This window comes from Dinoponera quadriceps, unplaced genomic scaffold (assembly GCF_001313825.1).
Source record: "Dinoponera quadriceps isolate SergipeBrazil2010 unplaced genomic scaffold, ASM131382v1 scaffold586, whole genome shotgun sequence".
NCBI lineage: Eukaryota > Metazoa > Arthropoda > Insecta > Hymenoptera > Formicidae > Dinoponera > Dinoponera quadriceps.
In genome coordinates this window covers 1305943-1319960 of record NW_014554764.1, presented here as the reverse complement: position 1 = coordinate 1319960, position 14018 = coordinate 1305943, and the positions used below count along the sequence as shown (strand labels likewise).

Genomic DNA, 14018 nt, shown 5'->3' with positions numbered 1-14018 from the left:
GCGGCGAGGATCCGCGCGCAAAACTGCCTCTCTTGGTGCGCGACAACCTGGCGTTCTGGGAGTCTCGTTGTTAGCTCGATCCGCAACACGTACAACGAGGCAAAACAGCAGAGCGAGAATCGTGGATTCGTAAGTAAATATGATGTAAATTCGATAATATAACATGCGACAAAATAATCAACCGTCTCAAGAATTTTCCGGACTTCCAAGGCGGTAAATTTTTAACGTAACTTATTAAAGTTCATGAGAAATTGTAGTATTTGATGAATCTTAACTGATATTCATATAGCTTTGTAGGAAATATGCATACTTTATGTTCAAAAGTATATCTAAAAATTAGATACGTATATGTTTTAAGCTGAAAAATCGCTTCTCGAGCCGTCTTATTACTATTATTCTCACCAAAGAAAGTTTTCCAGTATCATATTTTGATAAATAATAAACATTGCGAAATTTGAGTAAATCGTTTTACTAATGTTTATTAATAAACATTTCATATAGATTATTTGAATTTATTATAATTTAATATGTGTGTAGTTGTTCTTGTTCCGTGTGTGTCGTCGCAATTACAGTTTATCGTTATTTACACTATTCAGTATAAAATGCGAGTTCGAAATTAAATCATCGTCGTCATCGTCATCATTGTCACACCACTATGCTGATTTATTATTATTATTATTATTATTATAACATTTCCTCCTCTCTCCTTTCTCTCTCTCTCTCTCTCTCTCTCTCTCTTTCCCTCTCTCTCTCTCTCTCTCTCTCTCTTTCTCCCTTTAATTTCTTTTATTTTCCCTCGGACACTATCTGTCATCGATTAATTAGTTATCAATGCTTGTACTCAGGAAAATGCGTAGGGGGCAATAGGGCAGTATTTTCGTTATCACTAATGTTGTTGATAATTAAATCTTTAGAAGAATTATTCATTATGTTACAATCTAGACTAAAATAATCGTCTATTGGGCATTTGTTAATGTTAGGCATGTGGTTAACATCGATTTCGCGAACTTCGCTTAGCTTTTGCTGTTGTTGCTGGGTTTGAGCATATTCGACCTCGGCGTTGCCGTCGAGGCTTTCGTCGGTTTGTGGGGGAGATGGATAATAGCCGCGCTGCTTGATTGGCAGTTGTTCCACCGGCAGTTGGTGTTGCTGTTGCTGCTGCGGCTGTTGCTGCTGCTGCGGCGGCGGCTGCGCCTGCTGCGCTTGCTGCTGCGCCTGTTCTTGCACCGGCAGCTGCATCGAAGGCGGCGGGGGCGGTTGCTGCGGCGGCCGGTGCTGCACTCCGTCCTCACTAGTCCACCGGGCTACTTGTTGTTGAGCTTGAATAAATGCATCACTAGAAAATAATAAGATTACACGAGCCCATTGGATCTAGTCCACCGCCACTAATGCTGCATTCGAACGCGGACGTGACAACATTCAGTAAACGTCAACGGAGAGAAGGGAAAAAAGAGAAAGGAAAGAAGAGAGATGCCGGTCGACCTGGAGACGGAGATGTTAGCGCATACGTGATCACTTTCCTTTGGGCTGAGCTTTGCTTTTCTTTCCCTTGAACGACGTGACAATAGTTTACAGTCTCTCGAGTTTCTCTACCTAATGATTTCTGATTGGTCAACGATTTTCTACGATCTCTTCTGTAGAAATCATGCACTAATTTACTTGTGAGAAATGATGTTCCAACCATATTTTTCATGATTTTCATAATTTTTTTACAGCATAGAACTTTAACATTTTTTTCGTTTATCCTGCTTCTTACCAATAATATTATAATTTCATCAATTACGAATTCAGTACTTTGAATAAACTGATATTTTCAATTTTCAGTATAACACAGAGTTCAGTGATCGTATTTAATTAGTCAATTTCGACGTTAATCACCGTTAATTGGATCTTACCAGAATTGATGAATATCAAAGTTTATGAATTTAAGAATGAAGATTTAACAAATGAGAAATCCAACTGTTCTCCGATCATTCTGAAGAGTAAAGCATCACGTGCACTCGCATTAACCGAAACATTAAGACATTTAAAGCACGTGCAAAGCTTTGCAGTTCGTCACTACGATCACTACGATAGCTAATTAGATTCAACACTTGTCACACACACACACACACACACACACAAACCTTCGAACATACTAACGAAGGAAAGTCTTCAGATAAGGATAAGTGCGCACATCGATCACAATGTAAATTGTTTTGATTGAAGAATGAATGTCAGGGGAGATCTCTTCGCAGTCACTTTCGCGAACGATCGAGAGACTCGTCCGTCGTAATTACACGAGTCTTGCAATGTATAAAATACACTACGGAAGCAACATGCGCGAAATTTGACCATGTACACTCGTAGATTCCACAAAGTATCCCAAATCTACCAAGAGAGCCTTTCTTTCATTTGGGGCATCGACCGGTTCGAAGTGGAAGTTATCCGAAAAGCACAGGATCATTCCGATCATTCGCGATGCGTAAAGTACCAGGTAGATCTAGGACATTTCTTTTTTTTATATCGAGCTGGTCAGACTTGTGTGTTGTTGTTGTTTAGAGCAACATTCACAGCGCAGAAGCAAACGGAAAAAGCATGCAAACCTTCGTGTGCATTTTCGTTTCTTTTCTGTTCTCTTCAAAATTTTGCAACACACATTGCAATCGTTCACCGCCTCCGGATAAGAACCGGTTCGTGATCAAGCGTTCGTAATATGCGATGCAATTACAAACGCAATTGTGGACGTGCAAATTGAAAGTCGTATGCCGAGTCCATTTATACCTTGCGCAGATTTCAAGTTCTGCAGACAGTAATAACATGCCTCTCTTGATATACGCGCGCGATCTTCTACCGTTTTCTTTTTCTCCCTTTAATTTCAACGGACAACGGAAAAGTCTCTAATCGATCTCGAATGAGGACCGAGCTATTAAAAAGTACAACACTCTTGCCTCGGATCCTGCCTGCCTCGATTTGCCGGAAAATTGCTCCTGCCTCTTGTCAATTTTTCAACGCGATGCGCGTGATACCGTGCGACTTTCGCATGCCGCTTAATAAATTGCCTCGATCGCGTTGCGATTTCTTCGTTTCTCTTTTTCTTTTTTTTTTGCTCTTTCCGAACAAGACGACATGCACCATCCTTATCTGAGGTATATATCGCGAGCTATCGTGGGATTCATGATATAGGAGTGATATAGACATGACAGAGCCGACGAATCGTTATCGGTGGACAGTCACTACGTGAAGCCGGGTTTTCGTGATGCAAGAATCTGCGATACCTTTCACAATCGGGTGTTTCACCCCTAGTATTTGAGCCTCTGTCAGGATCGGCAGTTTCATAGATACCCTCCTCCTCGTGCATTTGATGGGAGTGTTGATGGGTGTGTTGATGGTTGCCGTAAGGACTTCGGGACGTCGGCTGACGGTATCTACCGTAGACGAATCTACTAGCGTCCTCGTCGCGGCCGCGGCTACATCTTCTGCTTCTACGTAGGAAATCTAATCAATTCCTGCATAAGTCGAGCTTTTTCTTTCTTTCTCTTTCTCTCTCTCTCTCTCTTTCTCTCTCCCTCCCTCTCTCTTTCTCTCTCTTTACGCGACTCTCATTCGCACTTCTCAAACTTCTACTCGGCATTAGAGGACTCGTGTGATAATTTCCCGCTAATCGGCGCTAATAATCGACGTCCCGATTCAAATTGTTAGATATTACCCGGTGACAATCGCGCTCGTTATAATCACTTAGTATAAACAGACTCCGCATTACCCCATGAATAAATTCTCCGCGTGTCATTCCGCGAATTATTTCTCGGCGATTCATTATCAAGTCCTGCTTTAGACGAAAGATCATCCTTTCCGGTTGTCTCCTCGCGCGTGTCATTGTAATAATCTACGGTCTCGCAGAACATAGCGCGAATATAGTGTTTGATATACATAAATAAATGCGTCGAGTCTGACAGCCTTCTGATGCGCAAGATAGGAAGCAGAATAAGATAATAAATTAACCCTCTCATCCTGATTTCTCGAATATTTCCGTTGCTTCGACGGAAAAGTGGCATCGATCGTCTCTTCGTCTTTATTTCTTATTGCCTCTCCGCATTTAATCCGGAGTGAGTTAGCCGAATTTTACGTGCGATTAATTTCTTTTTACTCGAGTTCTTATCAAGTTTCCATATTTCAGTGAACAATAAAAAAAGAAAGAAAATGAGAGAAGGAATGATGTCCACGATATTACACAATTACGAGAAAGATATATCGAAGGTCACTGACAGAAACATATCCCAAGTGTAATCATAAGGAAGTAAAAGCACAGTCGACGGGAGATTGTGCGTTAAGATGCAACTCATAAATAAAGACGATATAAAAATACATTTCGAATAATTTCCGAGAAATTAGCGTATGAGAGGGTTAAGATAATAAGTTGGCGAAAGAGGAGAAAGTAAGCGATTCACAGTGAGAGTTATGGCAGCGTGTGAAATGTCTGCTATGTCTGCTGACAATAATTGTGATTAACAAAGTATGAAAAAGCTCAAACGTATTTGGCCGATCGCTTCGATAAGAAATACGTTGCCGAATTGAAACAAACGTCTAATTTACAAGTCATTACTAAGAAGTCTAGGAATATTCGTTAGTGTATTGTAATAGACATTTCCATGGCTCGGAATCATTGTCTCCACATTGTCTCGAGGTTAAGGCTCCTCGTTTGAATTTAGAGTCGAAAGCTTGTCTGACGTAAGCACGCGTGTACTCGTTTTCTCCGCAAGTTCTTACCCTTGAGACGATTCGCTACAGACGGAAGAATCGATTCTGTAGTGTCGGTCCGGCTCGCCCTCGGATATTCGAATCTCCTCGGATCCACTTGGACTCATCTGGCCAGTCATGTATCTGATGACAAGATTGAGATCGTTAGAGTTAAATTTCGAAAATGATATCTCAAAGTACAGACGATTATTCGAGAATAGATATTGCCGGAAGAGGCGGAATATCAAAGGCCTCTTTACGCGTTTATGCGAAAACACTCTCCCGATCTGTCTTCACGCGCGATTCGTGGGAAACTAATTTGTTTACCACACCATAGCTACTTTTAGGATATAGTTTCCGAATTCTGTGTTAAATTTAGACTCTTAGGCCGGTGTTCATAGTCGTAAATCAGTTACAAACTCTGATTGAGAATATATTTAATTATTCATATATTCGTATTCATGAATCACTTGTTCAGATCAATGTTTCTCGCCGTATAAGAAAAATACAGATTGATAAGTAATAGGGAATTTTTATGAAAATTCCGATTGCTTATCAAATGACAATAAGCTATGAATGCCGGCCTTACATTCGATTACTTTATATAATTTGTGTCTGATAAATATATTTTTTGAGATCCTCCGAATTTCGAAGGTTTTGCAATCTGAATACGTCGTGGTCTCGAAATCCAAAACTCGAAAGCCAGAGTCGGAGGACTAACTAACGTATGAATCCAAGGATCGTGAGAGATTGAAAATACCGAGGAGTTGAGCACCGAGGAGGGAATGCCAGGACTTGTAAATTACGAGGACTTCTTTACCTCGTAGAATGATGCTCGAGCTGGCGAATGAGGTCCTCGAGATTGCGTATACGGATGGTGCCGCACGGCGGCTGCAGCTCCTCGTCCTCCTCTTCGTCCTCCTGGTTGTCGATGCCATTGTCCTGGCCGTCGGTGTCCTTGCGATACATGTCGGGATAACCGCACTCGGCCAGTGACTTGCGTAAGGCGTCTTCGTCCAGATTTCCGCTGCCCGAAGGGGTGCCGGCGAGATCGCCGCGGCTCGCCGCGTTCTTTAGCACCTCGATGATGTCGTCGTGATAGCTGTTCAGTTGGTTCAGGGTCCTCTGCACGTCGAACCCCCCGCCGCCTAGACCTGGCGAGCAAGTGACTCAAGTTACCGCTCCATAATGAGGACTCTCGTTTCAAGTTCGCTAACCCTCTCGTGCGTGATCTACCTATATCTCCTCTCTCATTCTCGATTAACATTTTCCCCCCTCCGATGGATTAATGTCTTAATCGCGTTTATTACGTCAATCCACGAGGTTCTTCGCCGTTTTCATAAAGGATGCGACTTGCTCCGACGTTACCTCCTTGGAATAATATCGTAAAATCGATATCTTGGCGATTAATCAGCGCATGAGAGAGTTGTAAGCCCTTCAAATTGGATCCTCTTAAGATTGTCCTGTATATTAACCCCTTATACACACACACACACACATTTGTAATTTGCACCATTATCGATAATGGCACGCGTTGAATCAATCGGTTCTCCGTGCTAACCGCTTTTACAGGATGCAAAGCGAAAGGCTGTAGAAGACGAGGCGTAACTTATAAAGGGTTAACGTTAGTGAAGGGTCGGTGCGAGAAGCTCGTACTTGCGCGGATCGAAAGTTAGCCGAGCGTGCGGCGCGCTCGAGATCGAAAACTTGGAGCGTTCGACTGCTCGCGGGGTGCTGTGTTGCAACAAGCGTCAAATTGAACGGATCCACGGATCGACGGATAGCGAACGACAAAAGGCACCGGGTGTGTTTATATCGGCGACAACTCGAGCTAACAAGTTCGGCTAACTTCTTCGATCGTTCAGCTCGCCCGAAGTTCGAGCTCTCGTCACAGCTACTCTTCACGTGACTCACATCGTGAGCCATCACGCCCCAACTTGTTGTTACAACTATCAGGCATTACAATACCGTAACCACCGTGTTTCTTTAAAATTCCCTTCTCAGGCAACTTTGTGTGATTGTTTGGTGGAAGATCAATGAAAGAGACAACCTCCTCTGCTCCCGTACCTCCATCTTCCTCCTCCTGCTGTTTATGCTCCCTGAAAAACGGATCGCACAAATGTCAGAGGTTCAGGGCTCGGTCTTCGTCATCTTCGATACAAAATCGTGCTACTGTTTCGTTTTTCACGAAAAGAAAAAAAGGTGCGGTGTAAACCCAATCGAGCCAATATTCCAAGAGTGTTTATCGAGCATTTGCGCCACAAGGAAGGAAAAGAAAAGTTTCCAATCCTCATAGATTCTCATTTACATTCTCCGGCGTTACATTTGATACTTACTCATAACAATATCGTTATCGATCTCCCACACGTTACATTTTACACGAGGGAAAACGCCGTTTCGTCACTGACGTCGCTCACAATATTAAGTGCAGATCAAATAAAAGCGTGCGAAAGTCAAGTTTAGATTCGTTGGAAGCGATAGATAGATAAGGTAGATAGACAGACAGGTGTCGACGCTTTGCGATTTATTCAACGCTCGTCTCAGTGTGTACGTGTGCTCTTTTCTCAAATCGGGGAAGGACTCGCATTTCTTTTTTTTTCGACACCGACTCGTGAGAAACGAATCGTCCGATTACCGATAGACCGCGGTCAATCAATGATGCGGTGCTTCGTCGCGAGCAAAGTGGTCACGGGCGAAATGAAAGAAGAGACAATTCCGTGAATTCTCGTGACATACAATCGAGGAGAACTCGCAGCGAGACTGCCGCTGCTGAATTGATCGATCCGCTCGCGTTCAGTTAGCGCAAATGAACGGTGATGACGTTTAATGATATCTGATGCTTTTGCGATATGAAACACATCGGGCGCGCGAGAAAGCAGCTCCGCGCGACACGCAGCTCGCGCGGAATTAATAATTAACGATAATGAATAAATTAATAAGATATGTTATTATTTAACGTCGAGATACGGTGTCCCAGATTCACCGACTGTCCTGCGGAGAGAAGGAGGAAGAGGAGTAGCGGACACTACAACTACGCTGGGACACCTCGTACAAGTGCACCCCATCAGCATGCGGTAAATAAAGGAAAAAACCACAGCGGGAAGTGGAATGATAAATGTCATGTTGCACGCGGACAGCAATAAGCATGCACAGGGATCGAATCGTTCGTTATTCGGTTCGACCGCAGCGTGTGTGTTTTCGGCATGAATTGTCGAGATTGCGAGATTAGTGCAGATAATGGCCCCGTGCGAGTTACGTGGAGGGAAACGAGGGAAACGATGGTCGATGCGACGTACAATCACACGTGGGAAAAGAGACCGGCCGAAAGAGAAAGATCGCGGCGCGCTATTTCCGGCGTCATCGGGGCGCAAATGAATAGGCGATCAATGATCGGTCGAATCGGAACGATCGTTGATGATGCATCGACGTTTGTGGTCCAAGTAAGGAATAATACAACCCACGTTCCACCAACGATTGCGCGCGGAGCGTGGCGGTTGCATGAAAAGCGCGGCCGTCGGAGCTCAATTTGGCGAACTTGGGAAAGTCTGACGAGGCGCGATCGGGGCAAAGCGGAATCTGCTCTCCCGTTGTTGCGGCCAATTAGAAAGGCCGGTGTGGCCGGCGGTAAGAAAGAGAAAAGAAAAACGGGGACTCCTTGTTTGGACCAACGTGACAGTGAGAAAACGGCGAGACACATGAGACTTACTTGACTCTTGGCCCGTCGGTGGCGGCGACGTTATTCGGGGGTCGAAACAGCACGCGCTGGGTCTCGCCGCGGCTAGAAATATACTAATATAGGCATGCCGCGGCTATTCTTATTAACCCTCAATTACCGGTGCACACCGTTGTTCAACCCGTTCTCTCTCAATTCCGACCGCGACCAGGAAGCGGGCATTCCGCGTCCCGCACGATCCCTCAGAACGTGCGCGTAAACGTTTCTTTCGTTATTAACGCTATTTACGGAGTAATTGCTCTCGTTCGTATCGCTCGTGTCAAAGCGGCGCGTAACGGCGAGATCACAAGGAGAGATTTCATTTATGCGTAGTAAAAAGTTTTCGCGTCAAAAATGGTTCACTGAACTTTGTTACTCTAACGTGGGGAATGGGGTTTAAAAAGCATACAAATATGTGTTAAAAAGCATACAAATATAATGTTAAGCTAACACATTTACGTTGTCTCCCTTGACATATGTTAATTTATCTTTGTATTTGCGTTCTTTTTAACACATTACCTGTATTAAAATAACACAAAATTTCAGTAGACCGCTTTTAATACAAAATTCTCTATTGTGTGGAGGAGAATACATCGCATCTCTCTCTCTCTCTCTCTTTCTCTCCCTTTCTCTCTCTTTCTCTCTCTTTGTTGAAGTTTTGTTTCTTTCATGAGAACACGTGTCTATACTTCGCGTTCGCGATAGTTTACTTTTCTGGTTAATGTAAAGTTCTACGTTTGAGTTCGAGATAATATTCTGAGAAGTAAATTTCGCCTTGCGAAGATCAAATAAATCTCTAAATCGACGTAACGTTCGAAATATCCAACAGGAATGAACGGAACTGCGTAAATTCGCGATGAGTATTCTCCGCTGTATTCGAGCTAAACTATTTTGATTAGGTACAGCGCTGTGCCCTTCGTAATAATTGAGGATTAATAAAATTCTGTAATGCTATCTTTTCCCCTCCCACATCCTTTACTTCCGGGATAAGAAACCCCCCCCCCCATCGCGCTCGTAATTTTCTGTCGTTCGCGCGCTTCGACTTTACTGCCGATAAACACGAACATAATAATTATGTATATACGTTCTTTTTTTATATATTGAACGCGTGAGGTATTTTGATCATTTGCTGTGAACATCAGCTTGAAGCCAATAATTTCTGAGAAAGCTTCCGACATGATATTGTACATAGTTTATAACACATACCAAGATGAAGCTTCGCGAGAAAAATACGTGTGTTAAAAAAAAATAAATATATATATATTAATTTTTAAATTTCTATATATGTAATAATATATCATCCGTATACATGACTGTAATCCTTGAAAAAATTCGGTATTTTGAATCGGGAGGCCTAACAAAATTGACAGTATCAGGAAAATCATTACGAAGCGCATACTAAAGCTGATGTAAAATTGTGGAGTCGACATTTACCTGAAATAAAAAGGTATCGAACTCCAAAGTCACACTGATCCAAGCAGACCTTAGCTCACTTCTTACAAAGCTGTTCGCGCATTTTCAACAATAAGCGTAATTTGTTACACAGGATGGGCCAAAAGTATCGTGGAAACGTTATATGAAGGAAGGAAGAGAAATTGCGTGTTTTATTGAAAGAGGCTTTAAAGAAAGAGAACTGTCGCGAAATATTAAAGAAATTACGTCGATTGTAAATGTATCGACAACTGATAATTTTGGCCCTCCCTGTTGCTTCTAAATTACAAGGAAAATACTGCAGACTTCGTTCATCGCTATATAATAATGTTCCTCGAAAACGATCGAACGACAGAAGCATCTCGAGCTGCAATCAACTCTACATCACACACCGAAGAAACGAATGATACTTATTAACATTTGTGGGACGAATTCTGGGACATCGCGATGAATCGATAAGAAGGCACGTTTTGTGACATGCCCGTCGAAATCTGCGATCGCGAGAAATGATGAGAAACAAGATGAGTAATGAGACGAGATGTAAGATGTAATGAGATGCTCGTATTAATGTACATTCATGTTAATGGAGTTTGGAATTCGCAATGGATCACCGTCTTTAATTTGAAATAAACAAAAAAAATGTAAATGACGTCTTACTTGATCGGGACTTAATCGGGGGATCAAACTGAGAAACCGTGGAAATTTATCTGTCGAGATTCTTTTCCTCTTCCTTTAACATCGGCACGGTTAATTAACGGAACGTTCAAGTTTTCAATCAAGCGAATTAATAAGTTCTTTCAAACAGATACAGTACCAGTTCTTATGCGCGATTAATTAGCTCATCTTATCGCAAGTCACGTCGCGACTCTTTGAAGCCGATTGCGTACTTTGAATATTTAGGAGTCACCCATCGTAGGATCGATTCCCGTTAGTTGTTTGTACAATTCGGTACGTTTCTTACAAAACCCGTCAATTCCCGGCATTTCGATCGCGCCAAATCACTCTGTCATCCAATTTGGCCACTACGACTCGCAAAATAAGCAGCGAAATGATCGTCGTACCTGTATTGAGGCATTCTGCCGAAGGTGAGGATCTTGTTGACAGTGTCCAGCGCCGCGGCTTCCGCATGATGATTACCAGAAACGCCGCTGTAGCTTTTCTGCGGCGGCTTCTTCGAGTATGGCGGGTCGTACTTCTGGACGGTGCTCTTCCTTCTGCGGGAAATTCCCACATTATGATGACTTACCGTCTTGAATCGCGGAAATAAAATGATGAAGCGCATGCAAGCCAGCGAAAGATTCATCTTGAGTATCGAATAATTTTTGGGGGGCTTTTTTAATAACGTTAAGAGGGATCATCAGAGAGAGCGATCGGCATGGATTATAACTTATTAGCCGTTAGTATGCAGTTTCTGATAAATGATCGATTATTTTGAAGTTAGTTCATCAAAAAAGTTTAGTTCACAATTAACTACGTTAATTAACGTCAAAGAATTACCTAGGAACATCCTGTTCTATAGAGAAATATAAAAGCATGTAAACGCTTCTGACACGCGACGGTTCGTCGTAAATTTCAAAGATACGGGAAACTCGATGAACTGAGAATTCGGATTTTGGAAAGTCGATGTTTATGTCGTTTATGTAAATATATAAATGTAAAATTGTTTAAAACGTAACACAATTCATTAAGGCATTCTTAACACATAAAGTACAAAGATGTAACGCGCAATAGTTCTTTTTAATCGCATCCCGATGCGTCACCGATCGAATCGTAACGATTATTGTCCAGTATCTTGCAACACGATTCATGACTGGCAATTGTAAGCTTATCGATTTATCGGTACGAACGAATCCTTCGATGCTGATGATTCCCCTTAATGATTCCTCCGGGATGGGTGGCTTATCAGAGTCAATGTGTACGCGATTATCTGTGATCAGAATTATTACGGAGAATAATTATCATCACGAAGACAAGTGAGGGAAGCATAAAAGAGACCCGAGATTGTATTCAGTCTAATGACATGAATATATGCATATACACACGTATATATGCACATACTTGTGTGCACACGTAAGTAAGGGGTGTCGCGAAGAAAGCGTATATACCAGTAGAGAAGTGTTATTCTTCGAGGAATTTGAAATTGAATTCCTTAGCGAGCGTTCTATCGGAAATTTCTGTTTTGCGACAGTCACCCAATTGATTGTTGCGAAATTGACAATGGTATGCGAAACTCAATTCTCGAATTATTCGATCTAAGAGGATCGAAAGTTCAAGATCCTCAAGAGAGGACCTAGAAAACCTAAAACAGCATTATATGTTCGCTGAAAGCTGTATCGAGTTTTATCGGAGGTGAACTAAAATCGGCGTTACCTAGGCTATTAACCCGTCGTCGAACGAAGACGAGTCGCGCTGAAATTAAATGAAACGAACACACAATGAAACGAAATCAAATCCTCCAAAGTTCATACCATAGCGCACTAACAGCATTGACTGACACGTAAGCGACATCAAGCAACGAAACCGAATGCTTGCTGAGGAAAAGAGACACCGCAAATTTCCCGAAGAGCAGCATGCCATCATCCTTAGCGCGTCTACATTTTTTTCACCCCTCGCTTATACATATAAAGAGGAAGAAAAAAAGAAAAAAAATAGAGAAAAAAATGAGAAAAAAGAGAGAGAGAGAGAGAGAGAGAGAGAGAGAGGGAAAGAAATAGAGAGATAGAGAGAGAAAGAAAGAGAGAAAGAGAGAAATAAACAGAGATAAAAAAACAGAGAAAGAGCGAAGAGGGGGGGAAAAAAAGAGAAATAGAGAGAGAAAAAGGACATATAGAAAAGTTCTACTTGTGTATGTTTCTGCACACTAACCTGAGACAGAGGGAGAAGTTTTTATGTACTACGACTGACCTGTAGCAGAGAGCCATCAGAGCAAATACTATGAAAACACCCCCTACCACCGACATGAGCATACCAACTAAAAATACAGTATTAGAGCCGTGGTAGTTCTCTGTGTGCGTATGTGTGTATGTAATTCGTCGTCATCATCGTCATCATTTGGCGTCATCATCATTATCATCATCACCATTGTCGTCGTCGTCGTCATCATCATCATCATCATCGTCGTCGTCATCACCGTCAGATGAGGCGGTTTACAGTCGACGCCATTGTAAATGGATTTATTTATTCATTTATATATTTTTATTTTACGAAACGAAGATATACACCATTGGTTTCGCGCGCAGTGCAGGAAGGTGGTTCGATCCGTATTTTTCGTATCCGAGCGTCCCGCAGCATGCAGACAGACAGAGATGGCAGACAGAAACAGACAAGAAACAGAGAAGCCAATATCAGCACGTGAAGAGAGACATACATGAATATTATCGTATACGTATACGTAGACAACTGCAATCTAATACGGAGTGTTCATCTGTGAAACATATTAAACTGGAGTGTTGCCACCTAATATTTAGTTACGCAATTATTGTCGTACCTATAAATTCAATGTAGCGCAATCGTGCACTCGAATATAATCCGTTTTGATGCGTATCGCATTGTTTGCACGCGTGGAATTTGTAATAATAACAAATATTAACCAGCAAAACTCCTGTTGTGTCTAAAAATGAACACTTCGCGATGTCATCGCTCTGATTACGAAACCTCGCAATTCCAAAAGCGCAGATTCAGCGTCTCGTTCGGACCCGCGCGGAATTCTGTCATCTCAGCGATAAAATAAGAATCTGCAAGTTCGAAGTTTCGCAATCCGAGTAATACTCGCGGCAGATACGTTTGATAAATCTTTTGGAATCTTGATTCTCGGCGGGTGTGATCCATATATCTCGGTACTCAAAAACCTAAAACTTTAACCTATAAGTAATCTAAGGAAAATAAAAACCCGCAGCTTTTACAGCATCCGAGGATCCTACGACCCGAAAACGTGTAAATACGCGGATTTGAAAATCCAAAGATCATATAGTTCTAGAATTCTGTCCTCACACACCTTTTTATCTGGAAAAAGGCAGCTTCTGTTAACCTTTGCGGTTTCGAACATTCGAACTTTTTTGTCATAATTGTAAGAGTTGATTATAGGTGGACTAAGTGACAAAATATCGTCTACACGTTCTCGTGAACAATTGCCGAGCAAGTGAATCTCGTCTCTTAATTC

At 42.2% G+C, this 14018-nt stretch overlaps 1 protein-coding gene across 15 annotated transcripts in view; it reads right to left on the bottom strand.

The window, feature by feature from the left end:
* Positions 1–717: 717 nt before the first annotated feature.
* Positions 718–14018, bottom strand: part of LOC106741604 (disintegrin and metalloproteinase domain-containing protein 11) — a 44361-nt gene continuing 31060 nt past the window's right edge. For 2 of the 15 annotated variants that reach the window (XM_014613765.1, XM_014613766.1), the window contains exons 19-26: positions 12725–12863; positions 10921–11073; positions 8423–8494; positions 6685–6815; positions 5537–5870; positions 4747–4860; positions 3258–3464; positions 718–1336 (exon numbers count right to left, since the gene is read on the bottom strand). In XM_014613765.1, coding sequence (XP_014469251.1) covers positions 829–1336; positions 3258–3464; positions 4747–4860; positions 5537–5870; positions 6685–6815; positions 8423–8494; positions 10921–11073; positions 12725–12863 — 1658 coding nt within the window. In that variant the 3' untranslated portion in view covers positions 718–828. The remainder of the gene's footprint in view (positions 1337–3257; positions 3465–4746; positions 4861–5536; positions 5871–6684; positions 6816–8422; positions 8495–10920; positions 11074–12724; positions 12864–14018) is intronic. The other 13 variants (XM_014613780.1, XM_014613769.1, XM_014613770.1 and 10 more) reach the window with 11 other exon arrangements.